This window comes from Scyliorhinus canicula, chromosome 6 (genome assembly GCF_902713615.1).
Source record: "Scyliorhinus canicula chromosome 6, sScyCan1.1, whole genome shotgun sequence".
Lineage (NCBI taxonomy): Eukaryota > Metazoa > Chordata > Chondrichthyes > Carcharhiniformes > Scyliorhinidae > Scyliorhinus > Scyliorhinus canicula.
This window is the reverse complement of record NC_052151.1, coordinates 29971466-29984785: the sequence shown is the minus strand read 5'-3', so window position 1 is coordinate 29984785 and position 13320 is coordinate 29971466. Positions and strand designations below refer to the sequence as shown.

General features: G+C 47.0%; 1 protein-coding gene across 2 annotated transcripts in view; it reads left to right on the top strand.

The window, feature by feature from the left end:
• Positions 1-1094: 1094 nt before the first annotated feature.
• The window catches only part of tmem87b (transmembrane protein 87B), an 84608-nt gene continuing 72382 nt past the window's right edge, over positions 1095-13320 (top strand). For both annotated transcript variants that reach the window (XM_038799108.1, XM_038799107.1), the window contains exons 1-2: positions 1095-1391; positions 13131-13191. In XM_038799108.1, the coding sequence (XP_038655036.1) occupies positions 1251-1391; positions 13131-13191 (202 nt within the window). In that variant the 5' untranslated portion in view covers positions 1095-1250. The remainder of the gene's footprint in view (positions 1392-13130; positions 13192-13320) is intronic.

Sequence of the window (13320 nt, the reverse complement as noted above, 5' to 3'; positions counted from 1 at the left end):
TGGCCTACATGTGACTCCATACCCTCAGCAATGTGGTTGACACTTAACTGCCCCCTCAAGGGCAATTAGGGCTGGGCAATAAATGCAGGCACAGCCTGCGATGCCCTTGTCACATGAACGAATAAAAGCACACCATAAGAAACTACAGAGTTGTAAACACAGCCCAGTCCATCAAGCGAAACCACCTCCCAGCCATTGACTCAGTCTACACTACCTGCTGCGTTGGGAAACCTGACAGCATAATCAAAGACCCCTCGCACCCGGGTTATTCTCTCCCAAACTCTTCCATCGGGCAGGAGATACAAAAGTCTGAGAATACACTCTGACAGATTCAAAGACAGCTTCTTCCCCGCTGCTACCAGACTCCTGAATGACCCTCTTATGGACTGAATTAATCTCTTCATGCATCTTCTCCACTGAGTACTCCACTTCATTTGCTTCACCCGATGTCTATGACATTGTGTATTTATCATAGAATTTACAGTGCAGAAGGAGGCCACCCTGCCCATCGAGTCTGCACCAGCTCCTCGAAAGAGCACCCCACCCAAGCCCACACCTCCACCCCATCCCCACAACCCAGTTACCCCACCCAACGCCAAGGGAAATTTTGTACACTAAGGACAATTTAGCATGGCCAATCCACCTAACCTGCACATCTTTGGACTGTGGGAGGAAAACGGAGCATCCGGAGGAAACCCACGCACACACAGGGACAACGTGCAGACTCCGCACAGAGACCCAAGCCGTGAATCGAACCTGGGACCCTGGAGCTGTGAAACAATTGTGCTAACCACTATGCTACCGTGCTGCCCCTAAGTTTTTTCATGTATGGAATTATCTGCCTGGACTGTACAAAGAACAATATTTTTCACTGTAGCTCGGTAGGTAAAGCTAAATCCAATTCAAATCCAATCTTTTGAAAGTCTCATCCTGAGACCAAGAGTCGGTGCGCAGACCGGGGACTCGAATCTACCACCGTCCCTTCATCGTTGGCCGCGATGCGAATTTCAGGCACGTGAACGGCGATCGACGCGGCAGTTTAAAAAAAGAGAGAACGTGACATGATGTGTTGCGGGCGCACGCGCATTTGGGCCGGCAGTGACGAGGCAGCGGCGCGCGCTGTCTCTCTCTCTCGCCAGCCATCGGCCCCGCCCCGCCCCCTTCCGCAAGCTTCCGGCAGGTAAAGCCCATGACGTCATCGGCTGACAGGTGAGCCAGCGAGGGGCGGGGCGAAGTGAGGCGGTGGAAAGATGGCTCGAGGTGGGCGGTCAGGATCAAGATGGGCAACGCAGGCCTCGGTCTTCTCTGCTCTTTACTTCTCCGCCTTCTTCTTTACCCGCGGCGCCCAGGCTGTACCAGAGCCCGGCTTGTGGAGCCAGACGGTGGGGCCGGTGAGTTAATTATTTTTTTTTACAAATCAAGTTGTTGGCGTTTTCGCACTCTGGGCAGATGGCGGCATTGGGTGCTGGCTGCTGATTTGGCAGGGATCCGACCTGTGATGCAAAATGTAATGTGTAGAGTAACTGCGCCCGCTGGCAACAGTTTGCTCTGGGGCTACTCGGGGGCTGCAAACTGTTGTGTCAGCCAAGGAGCGACAGCAGCCTGTCACCCACCCACAGTGACCAAAAACACATCGCACCAATGTTATCATTTAGATCATGTATTTCAAAGATAAATGTGTGCACATGTATGTATGTGTGAAAAATAGACCTCAATAAGTGGAACAACTACTGTTGAGCTGGAACATGGGGAAAATCCATCCGTAATGCTGCTAGACCTGCCAAGCATCAACTGGAAAAGTTGAAACATCTAGATCTCCCAAGCTGCTGGGTCCATACCTACTGTTCAATCTGTACATTCTCATTTCAAGCAAGTACAAATTTCACCAGTCAGCACATAATCAAGAGAATTGTTATCGTGTGGAAGGAGGTCATTGCACACCATGTTTGCACCAGCTCGCTGAATGACTATTATGACTCCATGCCAATCTCTTGCCCTTTCCCTATAACCCTGCCCATTGTTTCCTCTTTTTAAATAATCATCTGATGCCCTTTCAATTAAAACTGCCTGAATTGAATGCTGCATTTCCAGGCAAGTGCATTCCAGACCTGAAACACTTGCTGTGTGAAAGTTCTTTCTCACATCACATTTGCTTCTTTTACACTTCTCTTTAAATCTGTGCCCTTTTGTTCTCGATCCTTTTGCAAGCACCAAAACTACTCCTCATCAAAGAACTGGCTGTAAAACATGATGTACTGATTGTTTCCGATAAGCATCTTAAACTGTAGTGTGTGCTGTTGGATAACTTTTTGGACTGTTACTTGATTTTGAATCAGTTTAAGAAATAATTGATTGGATAGGTGTAGCGCTAACAATTATACTCAAAGCCGAGAGACTGGTTCAATAGAGGCTTTATTGTTGTACGATGTTGTCCCTCCATCTGCAACTGTAGACTAAGGGTCTGAGCAGCTCTCATACATTTATACATAAGCTCCCTGTGGGCGGAGCTAGCCGGCAGGGGCTTACCGGAGGAACCTGTATTACAGGTACAGGCATACATCCCCCTACTGCAGTACACATAACTACAGTGGTTATCTCACCACAATAGGCTGTTCTGTTTTTCAGTGGAAGCTGAGGAGAGATTTTAAAATTATTTGGGGCTGAGATAGAAAGAATAGGAAGGATCCCTTAGCAGAGAGATCGATAGCAAAGGGACAGGGCAGACTAGAGTTTTAAAGTAAAGAAACCTTAGAAGGGCGATGACGATTTATTTTCATTGCGAGCACATATTGAGTGCTTGGAGCTCTCAAACTGAAAAGGTAATTAGAAATTCTTAGCAAATTTAACCTATGCTTTGTTATGCACTTGTAGTGCCATAGCCTGCAATAGATCAAGAGCTGGAAAGTGCGATCAGACTGGATAGTTTTTTTTTGGCAGCACACATGATGAGCCAAATGGAGTGAATTTGTTTAGTTTCACGTGTACCAAGGTACAGTGAAAAGTATTGTTTTGCATGCAGCTCAAAACAAATCATTTAGTAAATAAAAAGAAAATACGTAATAGGGCAACACAAGGTACACAATGGCCTTCTACGCTGTAAATTTCTACTATATTGCAGTGTGGTTCAGTAGCATTTGTCAGAATGTTGCCCTTAGTGTTGGGTGGGGTTACTGGGTTATGGGGATTGGGTGGCGGTGTTGACCTTGGGTAGGGTGCTCTTTCCAAGAGCCGGTGCAGACTCGATGGGCCAAATGGCCTCCTTCTGCACTGTAAATTCTATGATAATCTATGTATTGATTCCAGAATTTGTTTGTTTTTTTATTTAGAGTAACCAATTCTTTTTTTCCAAATGAGGGATAATTTAGTGTGCCCAATTCACCTAGCCTGCACATCTTTGGATTGTGGGGGTGAGACCCACACAGACACGGGGAGAATGTGCAAACTCCACAATGATCCAGGGCTGCGATCGGACCTGGGTCCTCAGGGCCGTGAGGCAACAGTGCTAACCACTGCGCCACCTTGCCGCCTCTTGATTCCAGAGTTTAATTTCAAAAACGTGCTCTACTTGTGATTGAAAAACATAGATGAAAATTATGTTAGAACATAGAACAGTACATCACAGAACAGGCCCTCGATGTTGTGCCGAGCATTGTCCGAAACCAAGATCAAGCTATCCCACTCCCTGTCATTCTGGTGTGCTCCATGTGCCTATCCAATAACCGCTTGAAAGTTCCTAAAGTGTCCGACTCCACTATCGCAGCATGTTGGTCTTTCTCTTCCACAAAATTATACATTTTGCATCGCAAATGGGGGTTGCCTTGGTTTAAATAATCGTATTGGTTAATTTATATCAGGATCAAAGGGATGAGAAACATATCAGCCGTGATTGAATGGCAGAGCAGAGTCGATGAGCCGAATGGCCTAATTCTGCTCCTGTGTCTTATGGTCTTGTTTGGAGGATATCTCATCGTACTGCACATGAGGATATTTGTCCCATCATGTCTGTGCCACTTCTTGTAAAAAAGAGTTGTTCAATTTATGCTATTCCTTTGCCCTTTCCCCACAGCCCACAAACATGTTTCCCTTTATGTATTTTTCCAAATTCCCTTTTGAAAGTTAATCAGAAAGCTATGCACATCACTTTGGGCAGCACGGTAGTACAGTGGTTAGCATAAATGCTTCACAGCTCCAGGGTCCCAGATTCGATTCCCGGCTGGGTCACTGTCTGTGCGGAGTCTGCACGTCCTCCCCGTGTGTGCGTGTGTTTCCTCCAGGTGCTCCGGTTTCCTCCCACAGTCCAAAGATGTGCGGGTTAGGTGGATTGGCCATGCTAAATTGCCCGTAGTGTCCTAAAAAGTAAGGTTAAGGGGGGGGTTGTTGGGTTACGGGTATAGGGTGGATACGTGGGTTTGAGTAGGGTGATCATGGCTCAGCACAACATCGAGGGCCGAAGGGCCTGTTCTGTTCTGTACTTGACAGGAGTGGACAGTTAATGGATGATGTCAGAAACATTGCCATTGTTGTACAGGTTTTGTCTTTCTGGTCACAAGTGTATATCACAGAATCTGAGAAAACAAAATGAAGTGTATAATTTTCCTTTTCATTTAATTTCTGATCTTAGTATCTCGACTTAGCCTTTATCCATTAAATAAACAACCGTGTTAACACAGACCTATCAAGCTTTTGGACCGATATGTTCAAACAGGGCAACCAGATATGTGCGAATAGGACTGAGTTTTGTGTACTTTGAGGGTCAGATTGCAGGACGAGTAGGCTGCATATTTGATACTCCTGACATAGGAAGAAAGAATTCACATTTCAGCAAACTTAATCATTAATAACATTAAGTATAATCTGAAAAGTTCACATTTCTGAAGGTGATGAATTGGCTTGAGAATCTCAAACAATGACTAAAGGTCATTGCTCCAACAATTCTCATCATTCATTTAGCGATAAATTCAAAATTCCCTTCATGAGCCTTCCAACTGGTCTGAATAGTTTTTTTTTCCTTTTCAAAGAATATTCATTAATTTTAAAACCTCGGTTTAATCCTCTTAACCTTTTTATGCCACTGGAAGCAGTCCTTGTATCTCGAGGCTCTACTTGTAACATTTTGCCATTCAAGTAAATCTATAAACTTTGACCTTAATATCCTTTTTATTTCCAATTTTCCTTTTGGAAAAACATTTTATTGAAGGCATTTTTCAACATTCACAAAGACAAAAACGGCAAAACCTAAAGGACAACGGAAATACAAGCCCCAACCACCATACCAGGCCACAAAACCCCTCCATCCCCTCAGAAACCACCATTCACCCACATACCACCCTGGCACCCATCACCTCCCCTAACCCTAACCTTAACCCCCCAACCAGAGGCTACCCAGACCAAACAAAACTCCAAACCACCACCACCACCCACCAGCTGACGACGTAATCCTCCATGAAAAAAGTCAAAATACGGCTTCCACCTCGAAGTGAACCCCTCTTCCGCACCACGAATGGCAAACTTGATCTTTTTAAAAATAAATTTAGAGTACCCAATTCATTTTATCCAATTCAGGGGCAATTTAGCATGGCCAATCCACCTACCGTACACATCTTTGGGTTGTGGGGGGCGAAACCCACGCAAACACAGGGAGAATGTGCAACTCCACACGGACAGTGACCCAGAGCCGGTATCGAACCTGGGGCCTCTGCGGCGTGAGGCAGCAATGCTAACCACTGTGCCACCATGTTGTCCTGACTTGATCTTTTATAGCTGCAGAAATTCCACCTCCACACGGACAGTGACCCTGAGCCGGTATCGAACCTGAGACCTCTGCGCCGTGAGGCAGCAATGCTAACCACTGTGCCACCGTGCTGCCCTGACTTGATCTTTTATAGCTGCAGAAATTCCGCCAAGTCGCTCACCCATACCCTGGCCTTCGGTGGCTCTGGGTTCCGCCAGCACAACAAAATCCATCCTCGGGCTATCAGGGAAGCAAAGGCTGCCAGAACTATTCATGGGAAAGAGGGCCGATGCCCTTGCCTTTGTTTCCCTAATCGCCTGCTGCGGAATCCTGCTCAGCTGGTGATCAGCAGCACCACCCACAGCTGCAGACTGGCTGGCAGACGGGTGGAATTTATTCACCTGGAGAAGATCAAGTTTGCTATTTGGGGTTCACCATCTTTTTCCAGGAGCTGTTCGAGACCAGGAGCCAATAGGGAGGGGGGAAGCACGCGAGCCAACAGGGCCGCAGGGAACAGACAGGAAAGGGAGGGAAGTAGGGAGGGAAGTGGGGGGGGGGGGGGGGGGGCGGTGCGGCAGAGAAAAAGGAGGGGGAGGCAGGGTATCAAATGTAAGAACTTAAAAAAAAACATTTAAAAAAAAAGGGAGGCAAAGGTCAAAACATTGTGTAGTACCTGACCGGCGATAGCAGAAGGAGCACCAAAAACAGTGGCCTAAAACTGGTCCCCTTACATGAGGCTGCCTCCATCCGCCCCCACACAAACCGTGCCTCCACTGCCCCCCTCCTAACCATAGCAATGTCTGCTGCCCAGTAGTAGTTCATCAAATTTGGCAGCAAGTGGTTAAGGTCTGTCACGGCGCTGAGGTCCCAGGTTCGATCCTGGCTCTGGGACACTGTCCTTGTTGAGTTTGCATATTCTCCCTGTGTTTGCGTGGGTTTCGCCCCCACAACCCAAAGATGTGCAGGGTTGGTGGGTTGGCCACGCTAAATTGCCTTTTAATTAGAAAAAATTAATTGGGTACTCTAAATAATTTTTTTTTTTAAATGGTTAACGGTCTGGAATGCACGACCTGGGAAGATGGTAGAGCTGGATTTGCGTGTGACTCTTTGAGGGGAAATTGGATAAACACCTGGAGTGAGGGCAGCACGGCGGCGCAGTGGTAGCACTGCAGTCACACGGCACCAAGGTCCCAGGTTCGATCCTGGCTCTGGATCACTGTCCATGTGGAGTTTGCACATTTTCCCCGTGTTTGCGTGGGTTTATCCCCCACAACCCAAAGATGTGTAACGTAGGTGGATTGAACATGCTAAATTTCCCCCTAATTGGAAAAAATGAACTGAGTACTCTAAATTTTTTTAAAAAGCAACTAGAGTGAGAAAACTTTGGAGTTATGGAGAAAGAGCTACAGCCAGCTGATTTGTTGTTGCATAGAACTGACACAGACACATCAGACAAAATGGTTTCCTCCTGTGCTGTCATTAAAGTGTGAAATGTATGATAAATGAAAATACTTCATTAAGAAACTGGAAACAGGCAAATCCCGTTTTGACGTACTTCCATTTTACTGGAAATGTCAGTTTACAGAGCTGGCTGCTCCCCTCAACCATGTGAAATCACTTGAACACACACTTCCCTGTTCAATAAGTTGTGGAGGAAAGCAGAGAGTGGGGACTTTCTAAGAAGCATCTTGGCGTTTCACAGGAGTGAATTCCTGGAAGAGGTTTTTTCAAAATGTAGGCAGATCTCGGAGGTGAGAGTGATGAAGACAAAGATGGGGAAGAATCAGCCAGTTATAATCTATCCGGGGAAACACCAAGTTGTGAAATTAACGGATCTCCATCTGTCCACTAAACAATTTTTAAAAAAGTTTCTGTAGCTGCCACCTCAACTTTTTCTTGGCATGGTCCACCTGGATCTGGGATTTTCAATTCATTGCCTCCAGTAAATCCCTGGCATACTCCGGGTTTTCAAAAGCGATGAAACCAAGATCATGGGACTCCACAGTTATGGCCCGAAGCAGTAAGTATCTCAGGGAAATGGATTTTCTGAGTCTGGGCAGCACGGTAGCACAAGTGGATAACACTGTCCAGGATCCCAGGTTTGATTCCCCGCTGGGGTCACGGTCTGTGTGGAGTCTGCATGTTCTCCCTGTGTCTGCGTGGGTTTCTTCCGAGTGCTCCGGTTTCCTCCCACAGTCCAAAGATGTGCAGGTTAGGTGGATTGGCCATGCTAAACTGCCCTTGGTATCCAAAAAGGTTAGGAGGGGTTATTGGGATACGGGGATGGGGTGGAAGTGAGGTCTTAAGTGGGTCGGTGCAGACTCGATGGGCCGATTGGCCTCCTGCACTGTATGTTCTATGGAGAGGCAGCTGCTATGGAGATTGTAGCTCATACGACATGCAAATATTGAGTCTTGCTCTTGTTCTGAAATCCCACCTCCTCCCTTTCAGTTATAGGTACTTTTTCTTATTGTTTAGGGGAGTGATCCGTAAAGTCCCAGCCTCATGCTTCCCCAGCTAGATTATTATTTTTTTTTAAATTTAGAGTACCCGATTCATTTTTTCCAATTAAGGGGCAATTTAGCGTTGCCAATCCATCTACCCTGCACATCTTTGGGTTGTGGGTGCGAAACTCGCGCAAACACGGAGAGAATGTGCAAACTCCACATGGAAAATGACGCAGAGCCTGGATCGAACCTGGGACTTTGATGCTGTGAGGCAGCAGTGCTAACCACTGTGCCACCGTGCTGCCCTGTTAGATTATAATTGGCCAATTCATCCCCATCCATGTATCAGAGTGAGAAGCTGGCAGATGCTGATCTACCCAGGGTGAATAATACCGGTTTTAAGGAAAATCCTATTTTAAGGAAAGAATTCAGCCTCAACCCATTCTGTAAAAATAGGGTTTGCCTGTAATATGAATGCAAATTGAACACGTTTGGTTGATTCATTTACAAGGTAACTTGTGTTGATCTTCCAAGGTCAGTGTTAGAAGTGTAAACATTGAACAATGGCTGACCCATCTCTGAATGAAATGAGAGTTTTCTTGCATTTGAAGGGTCTCAAAGCAGACGTGGTGCTGTCACAGGTGAGCCATCTGAGGGTAAAGGACCAGATGAGGCTGAGGAAGGGTTGGGTGAGTCAGGTGTTCCATTCTGGCTTCAATTGTAGGGCACTGGGGGAGGGGGGGGGGGTGGCAGTGCTGGTGGGTAAGTGGGTGAGGTTGCAAATGGAGATGGTGGTGGCGGATCAAGGGGGCAGGTACGTGGTAGTGATGGGTGAACTGGAGGGGAGGTTGGTTGGTCTGCGTGTGTGCCCCGAACTGGGACGACGCTGGGTTTGTGAGGAGGATGTTAGCAGGAATATTGGACCTGGATACTCACCAGCTGCTAATGGGGGGGATTGGAATATGGTGTTGGATGGATAGGTCTTGGCCAGGGGTGGGTGTGGGGAGGGGGGTGGTGAAGAGGTGCTCGGGGGGCTTATGAAGGAGATGAGGGAAGGAGATGTGCGAGTAGGACTTATGAAGATGGGAGGAGTGGATCTGTGAAGTTTTTTGCCTCCACAGACCTGGAGTATTCCTTTTTCTCATCGGTAGACATAAGGCGTTGTTGGCGGAGGTAAAGAAGGCAGAGTACTCGGCGATCGTGATATTGGATTATGCGCTGCACTGGGTGGATGTGGTCATGGAGAGGGGGCTGGCCCAGAGGCAGGAGTGGAGGTTGGATGTGGGCTAGTTGGCGGACCCAAACTTTTACAACAAGATGGGGAGGGTGATGGAGGAGTATACGGAGTTCAATTGAAATGAGGAGGTCTCAATGTTGGTGGTTTGGGGGGCATTGAAGGACATCCCCCCCCCCACCTTCACCATCGCATCTGCAAACATTTCCACCATCAGCGGTACCAACTTGACTTTTATAAAAGGGGGAAGGTCATTGCATTTAAGGTGTGGATAGGGAGGCCCGGGAGGAGCGGCAGCGGCCGATAGAGGAGATTTTGGTGGATGAGAGATGCGCGGGGGAGCCGGGTCTGTTGGTGAGGAGGAAGGAGTTGCAGGCAAAGTTTGACCTTCTGTCTATGGGCAGGGCGGTTTGGTAGTTGAGAAGAGCTCAGGGCGTTGTGTGTGAGTATGGTGAGAAGGCCAGTCAATTGTTGGCAGGCCAGCTCCGTCGGCAGGCAGCGGCAATGGAGATTGTGTGTATTAGGGATAGGACAGAAGGGGCAATGGTAGCTCTGGAGCAGGTGAACAGGGTGTTTGACGTCTTTTTTATATGGGGTTATATAACTCTGAGCCGCCAGAGGATGAGTTGGCGATGAGGGAGGTTTGGAATGGCTGGAGGTGGGAGAGGTGGAGGAAGTGAAGGTAATAATGGGGAAGGTGCTGTCGGGTGAGGCGCCGGGGTCGGATGTGTTCCCACTGGAGTTTTATAAAAGTCAAGTTGGCACCGCTGATGGTGGAAATGTTTGCAGATGCGATGGCGAAGGTGGGGTATGCTTTACTGGATGGCAAATGCGGAGAAAGTGCAGGGTTGGAAGAAGGAGACGGAAGCTTTGTGGGTGCAGATGGGGGCAGAGTCCTGCAAGGGGTCGGGGCTGAAGGTGCTGGCAACAGCGCATCTGCCACTAGCCCCAGGAAAATATTCTGGGAATCCGATAAAGGAGAATCATGTGTTTGAGTTGTGATGATGGGAGGAGAAAGGAGTGAAAGAGGTGAAGGACCTGTTTCCTGGGGGGGGGGGGAGATTGGCAAGTTTAGAGGAGTTGGGTGAAGTATGGGCTGCAGCGTGAGGAAGGCTTTAGGTATGTGCAGGTGCGGAATTTCTTAAGACGACTTTTCCAAGTTTTATGTTGGCACTGCCCTCATTACTGGAAGACGTGCTGTCGGGGGGGAGGAAGGATGAGTTGGAGAGTGTGGTTGTCTCAGTGATTTATGGTTGGATTATGGAGGAGGATAACGAGTCGATGGAAGGGATTAAGGCTAAATGGAAGGCAGAGTTGGGAATGGGGCTGGAGGAAGGATTATGGTGTGAAGTGCTGCAAAGGATCAATGCCTCGACCTCGTGTGTGAGGCTGGGGTTGGTTCAGCGAAAGGTGGTGTATAGGAAGCACTTAACAAAGGTGAGGATAAGCCAGCTGTTTGAGGGGGTGGAGGATAATTGAGTGATGTGGGAGGGACCCAGCCAACCATGTCCATATGTTCTTGTCCTGCCCGAAGTGTATGAGATATCAGGGGTCATATTTTAGTACCATGTCCGAGGTCCTGCATATGGAATTGAAGCCGGGTCCACATGAGGCCATATTTAGCATGTTGGACCTGCCGGAGTTGCAGACGGGAGCAGATGTCTTGGCCTTCGCCTCACTGATCGCTCGCAGGCAGGGCTTGCTGGGGTAGAGGTCCGCTTCTCTTCCCAAATGTCTCTGTGTGGCTGGGGACCTGTTGGTGTTTTTTGGCCCTGGGAAAGGAAACATTTGCTCTCAGAGGGGCAGCCAGGGATTGGGGAGGTGGTGTTCGGGTACTGTTTGTGTTAAAATCTTGAATAAAAATATATTTCTTTTATAAAAGGCAATGGGTGGGATTCTCCGGTCTCTGACTATCAAGTTTGGTGATCAGCCGGAAAAGACGTTACCTGAGGCCCTCCCTCGATGCTCCGCCCCGATGGGCCGAGTTCCCGAAGGCGTGGGTCACTCATTTAAAAAAAAAATCATTTTATTGGCATTTTCCAAATTAATAAACAGTTTATTTATGTATATATATATATATGTTTGCCGCTTTGATTTATTGTGTTGCACAGAAATGTTGTCCTGTCCTTCCCCTAATTTAACCTATGTACATTTTGCTGCACTCTGGCTTGTCTTGTGGTGACGGGGGTCACGCGTGCTACTTTTTTTGGGAACCCAGGGTGGTGGCTGCGGACTGAGTCCAGTGCCGCTACAGTCGGGGGAGAGCCGATTCGTGGGCGGGGAGGGGGCTTTGGCGGGGGCTAAGGGCGCTGGTGGGAGGGTGGTTCGGGAGTGGCAAGCCTGGCCATAGGGGGTGACTATTTGGCAAGCTGGGTCCGTGCACGGCAGGTACCATGTTGCACGGTGCAGCCGCTGCAGGCCGCTGCTGTGCACATGCGCAGCCACGGACCCGGCAATTCTCTGGCCGTACCTGCAGCTGAAGCCGGGTGATCAACACTGCGTGCCTGCTAGCTCCCCACTAGACTGGGGATCGGTGGATCTTTTGCGCCGCTTCTTCAATCGGAAAACGCCATCATTCCCATGCCGGCGTCAGCACTTAGTCTCAGAATCAGAGAATCCGGCCCAACATTTTTGGCTGATAATTGACAGCTCTTTGCAAAGCTTATTCAGTCCTCCATAATTGTACTTCGGAAGCAAGGCTCCAATCGGAGTGCCCGAACATTAGAGAACAGCTTAACATCTGTGTTGAAAAGTGAGATGGATCAATATAAACTGCACTCGGTCAAGTCCTTGCCCATCTTAAGGAGCAAAGAAAAAGAGGCTTGAGTAAGGGTCAGAGGCAATGAACCACGTGATAGAGAATCAGTTAATCCTAACCCCACCCCTAAAATCTTGTCCATAAAAGAAGACGGAGCCCTAGCCATCCCTGAAGAGGCAAAAGATTTGGGATCTGGGTATTTCTCACAGATGACTGATGCAGGTTTGGTCGTGTTGGTTGCAGCTTGCTTGAGGTTCATGAGGAGAAAAATAGATTGCTAGGTTGCCTAATTTAGAGGAAGAAATCTACAGTGACACTGTGAAAATAAACATTTTGCTTAGAGAATGCAGTGAACATTAAGTTTGAGATGAGAAGTCCACACTTTTGAGATTTTAAAGGAAATTGGAGAATTGCTTAGACAAAAAGTTGATGAAAAGATCCCCATGAAATGTCATACTCTCTGAGACTAGCTGGATCTCTGAGGAGAAATTTAAGTGAATTCCAGAGGGCTGTGGCACACTCCAGGACTGATACCAGGAAAAGCGAATAAACGTTCACGTTATTTTTGGATAAGTGAAAATGTTGGGGGTAGGGGAGAAGTAAAATCAGATTTTTAGCACACATAATTAAAAGCCATAAAATTAAGTTGGTGCTTGCTTTCTTTGAAGTTTTTAAAAATGTATATAGAATTAAAAAAAAAAAATTTTTTTAAACATGAACTTCTTTGGTCTTTCGGTTAATTTACTGGGTATTCTGATTTCTCTTTAAGAATTAATGGTTTCCTCCGAGTTTGTGACACAATTATTATTTGATTTGGGGACGCAGTGATAGAACTAGAATAGTGGCGCTAGTGAACATAGTTCTAATTTTTAAACATACCTGAAACAATTTTATTTTGATCATTTTTTTTCTTGCTTTGCTATTTTTGACCAATGCTTATGATTCAAATTTTCTTTTCAGAACCATAAGCCACTGGTGTTCACAAAAACAATGTTTAACAAAACAGATATAGTACTTCAAGGTAAGTTAAGTTTATTTTGAACCCATGGTTAAGTCAGCAAGAGTTAATAAGTTGTGTAAAGAAATGGAGTTAAGTATATTTTTAACCTATTTTTTAGTTGAGTTGTAATTTTGCATGACCAAGTAACTT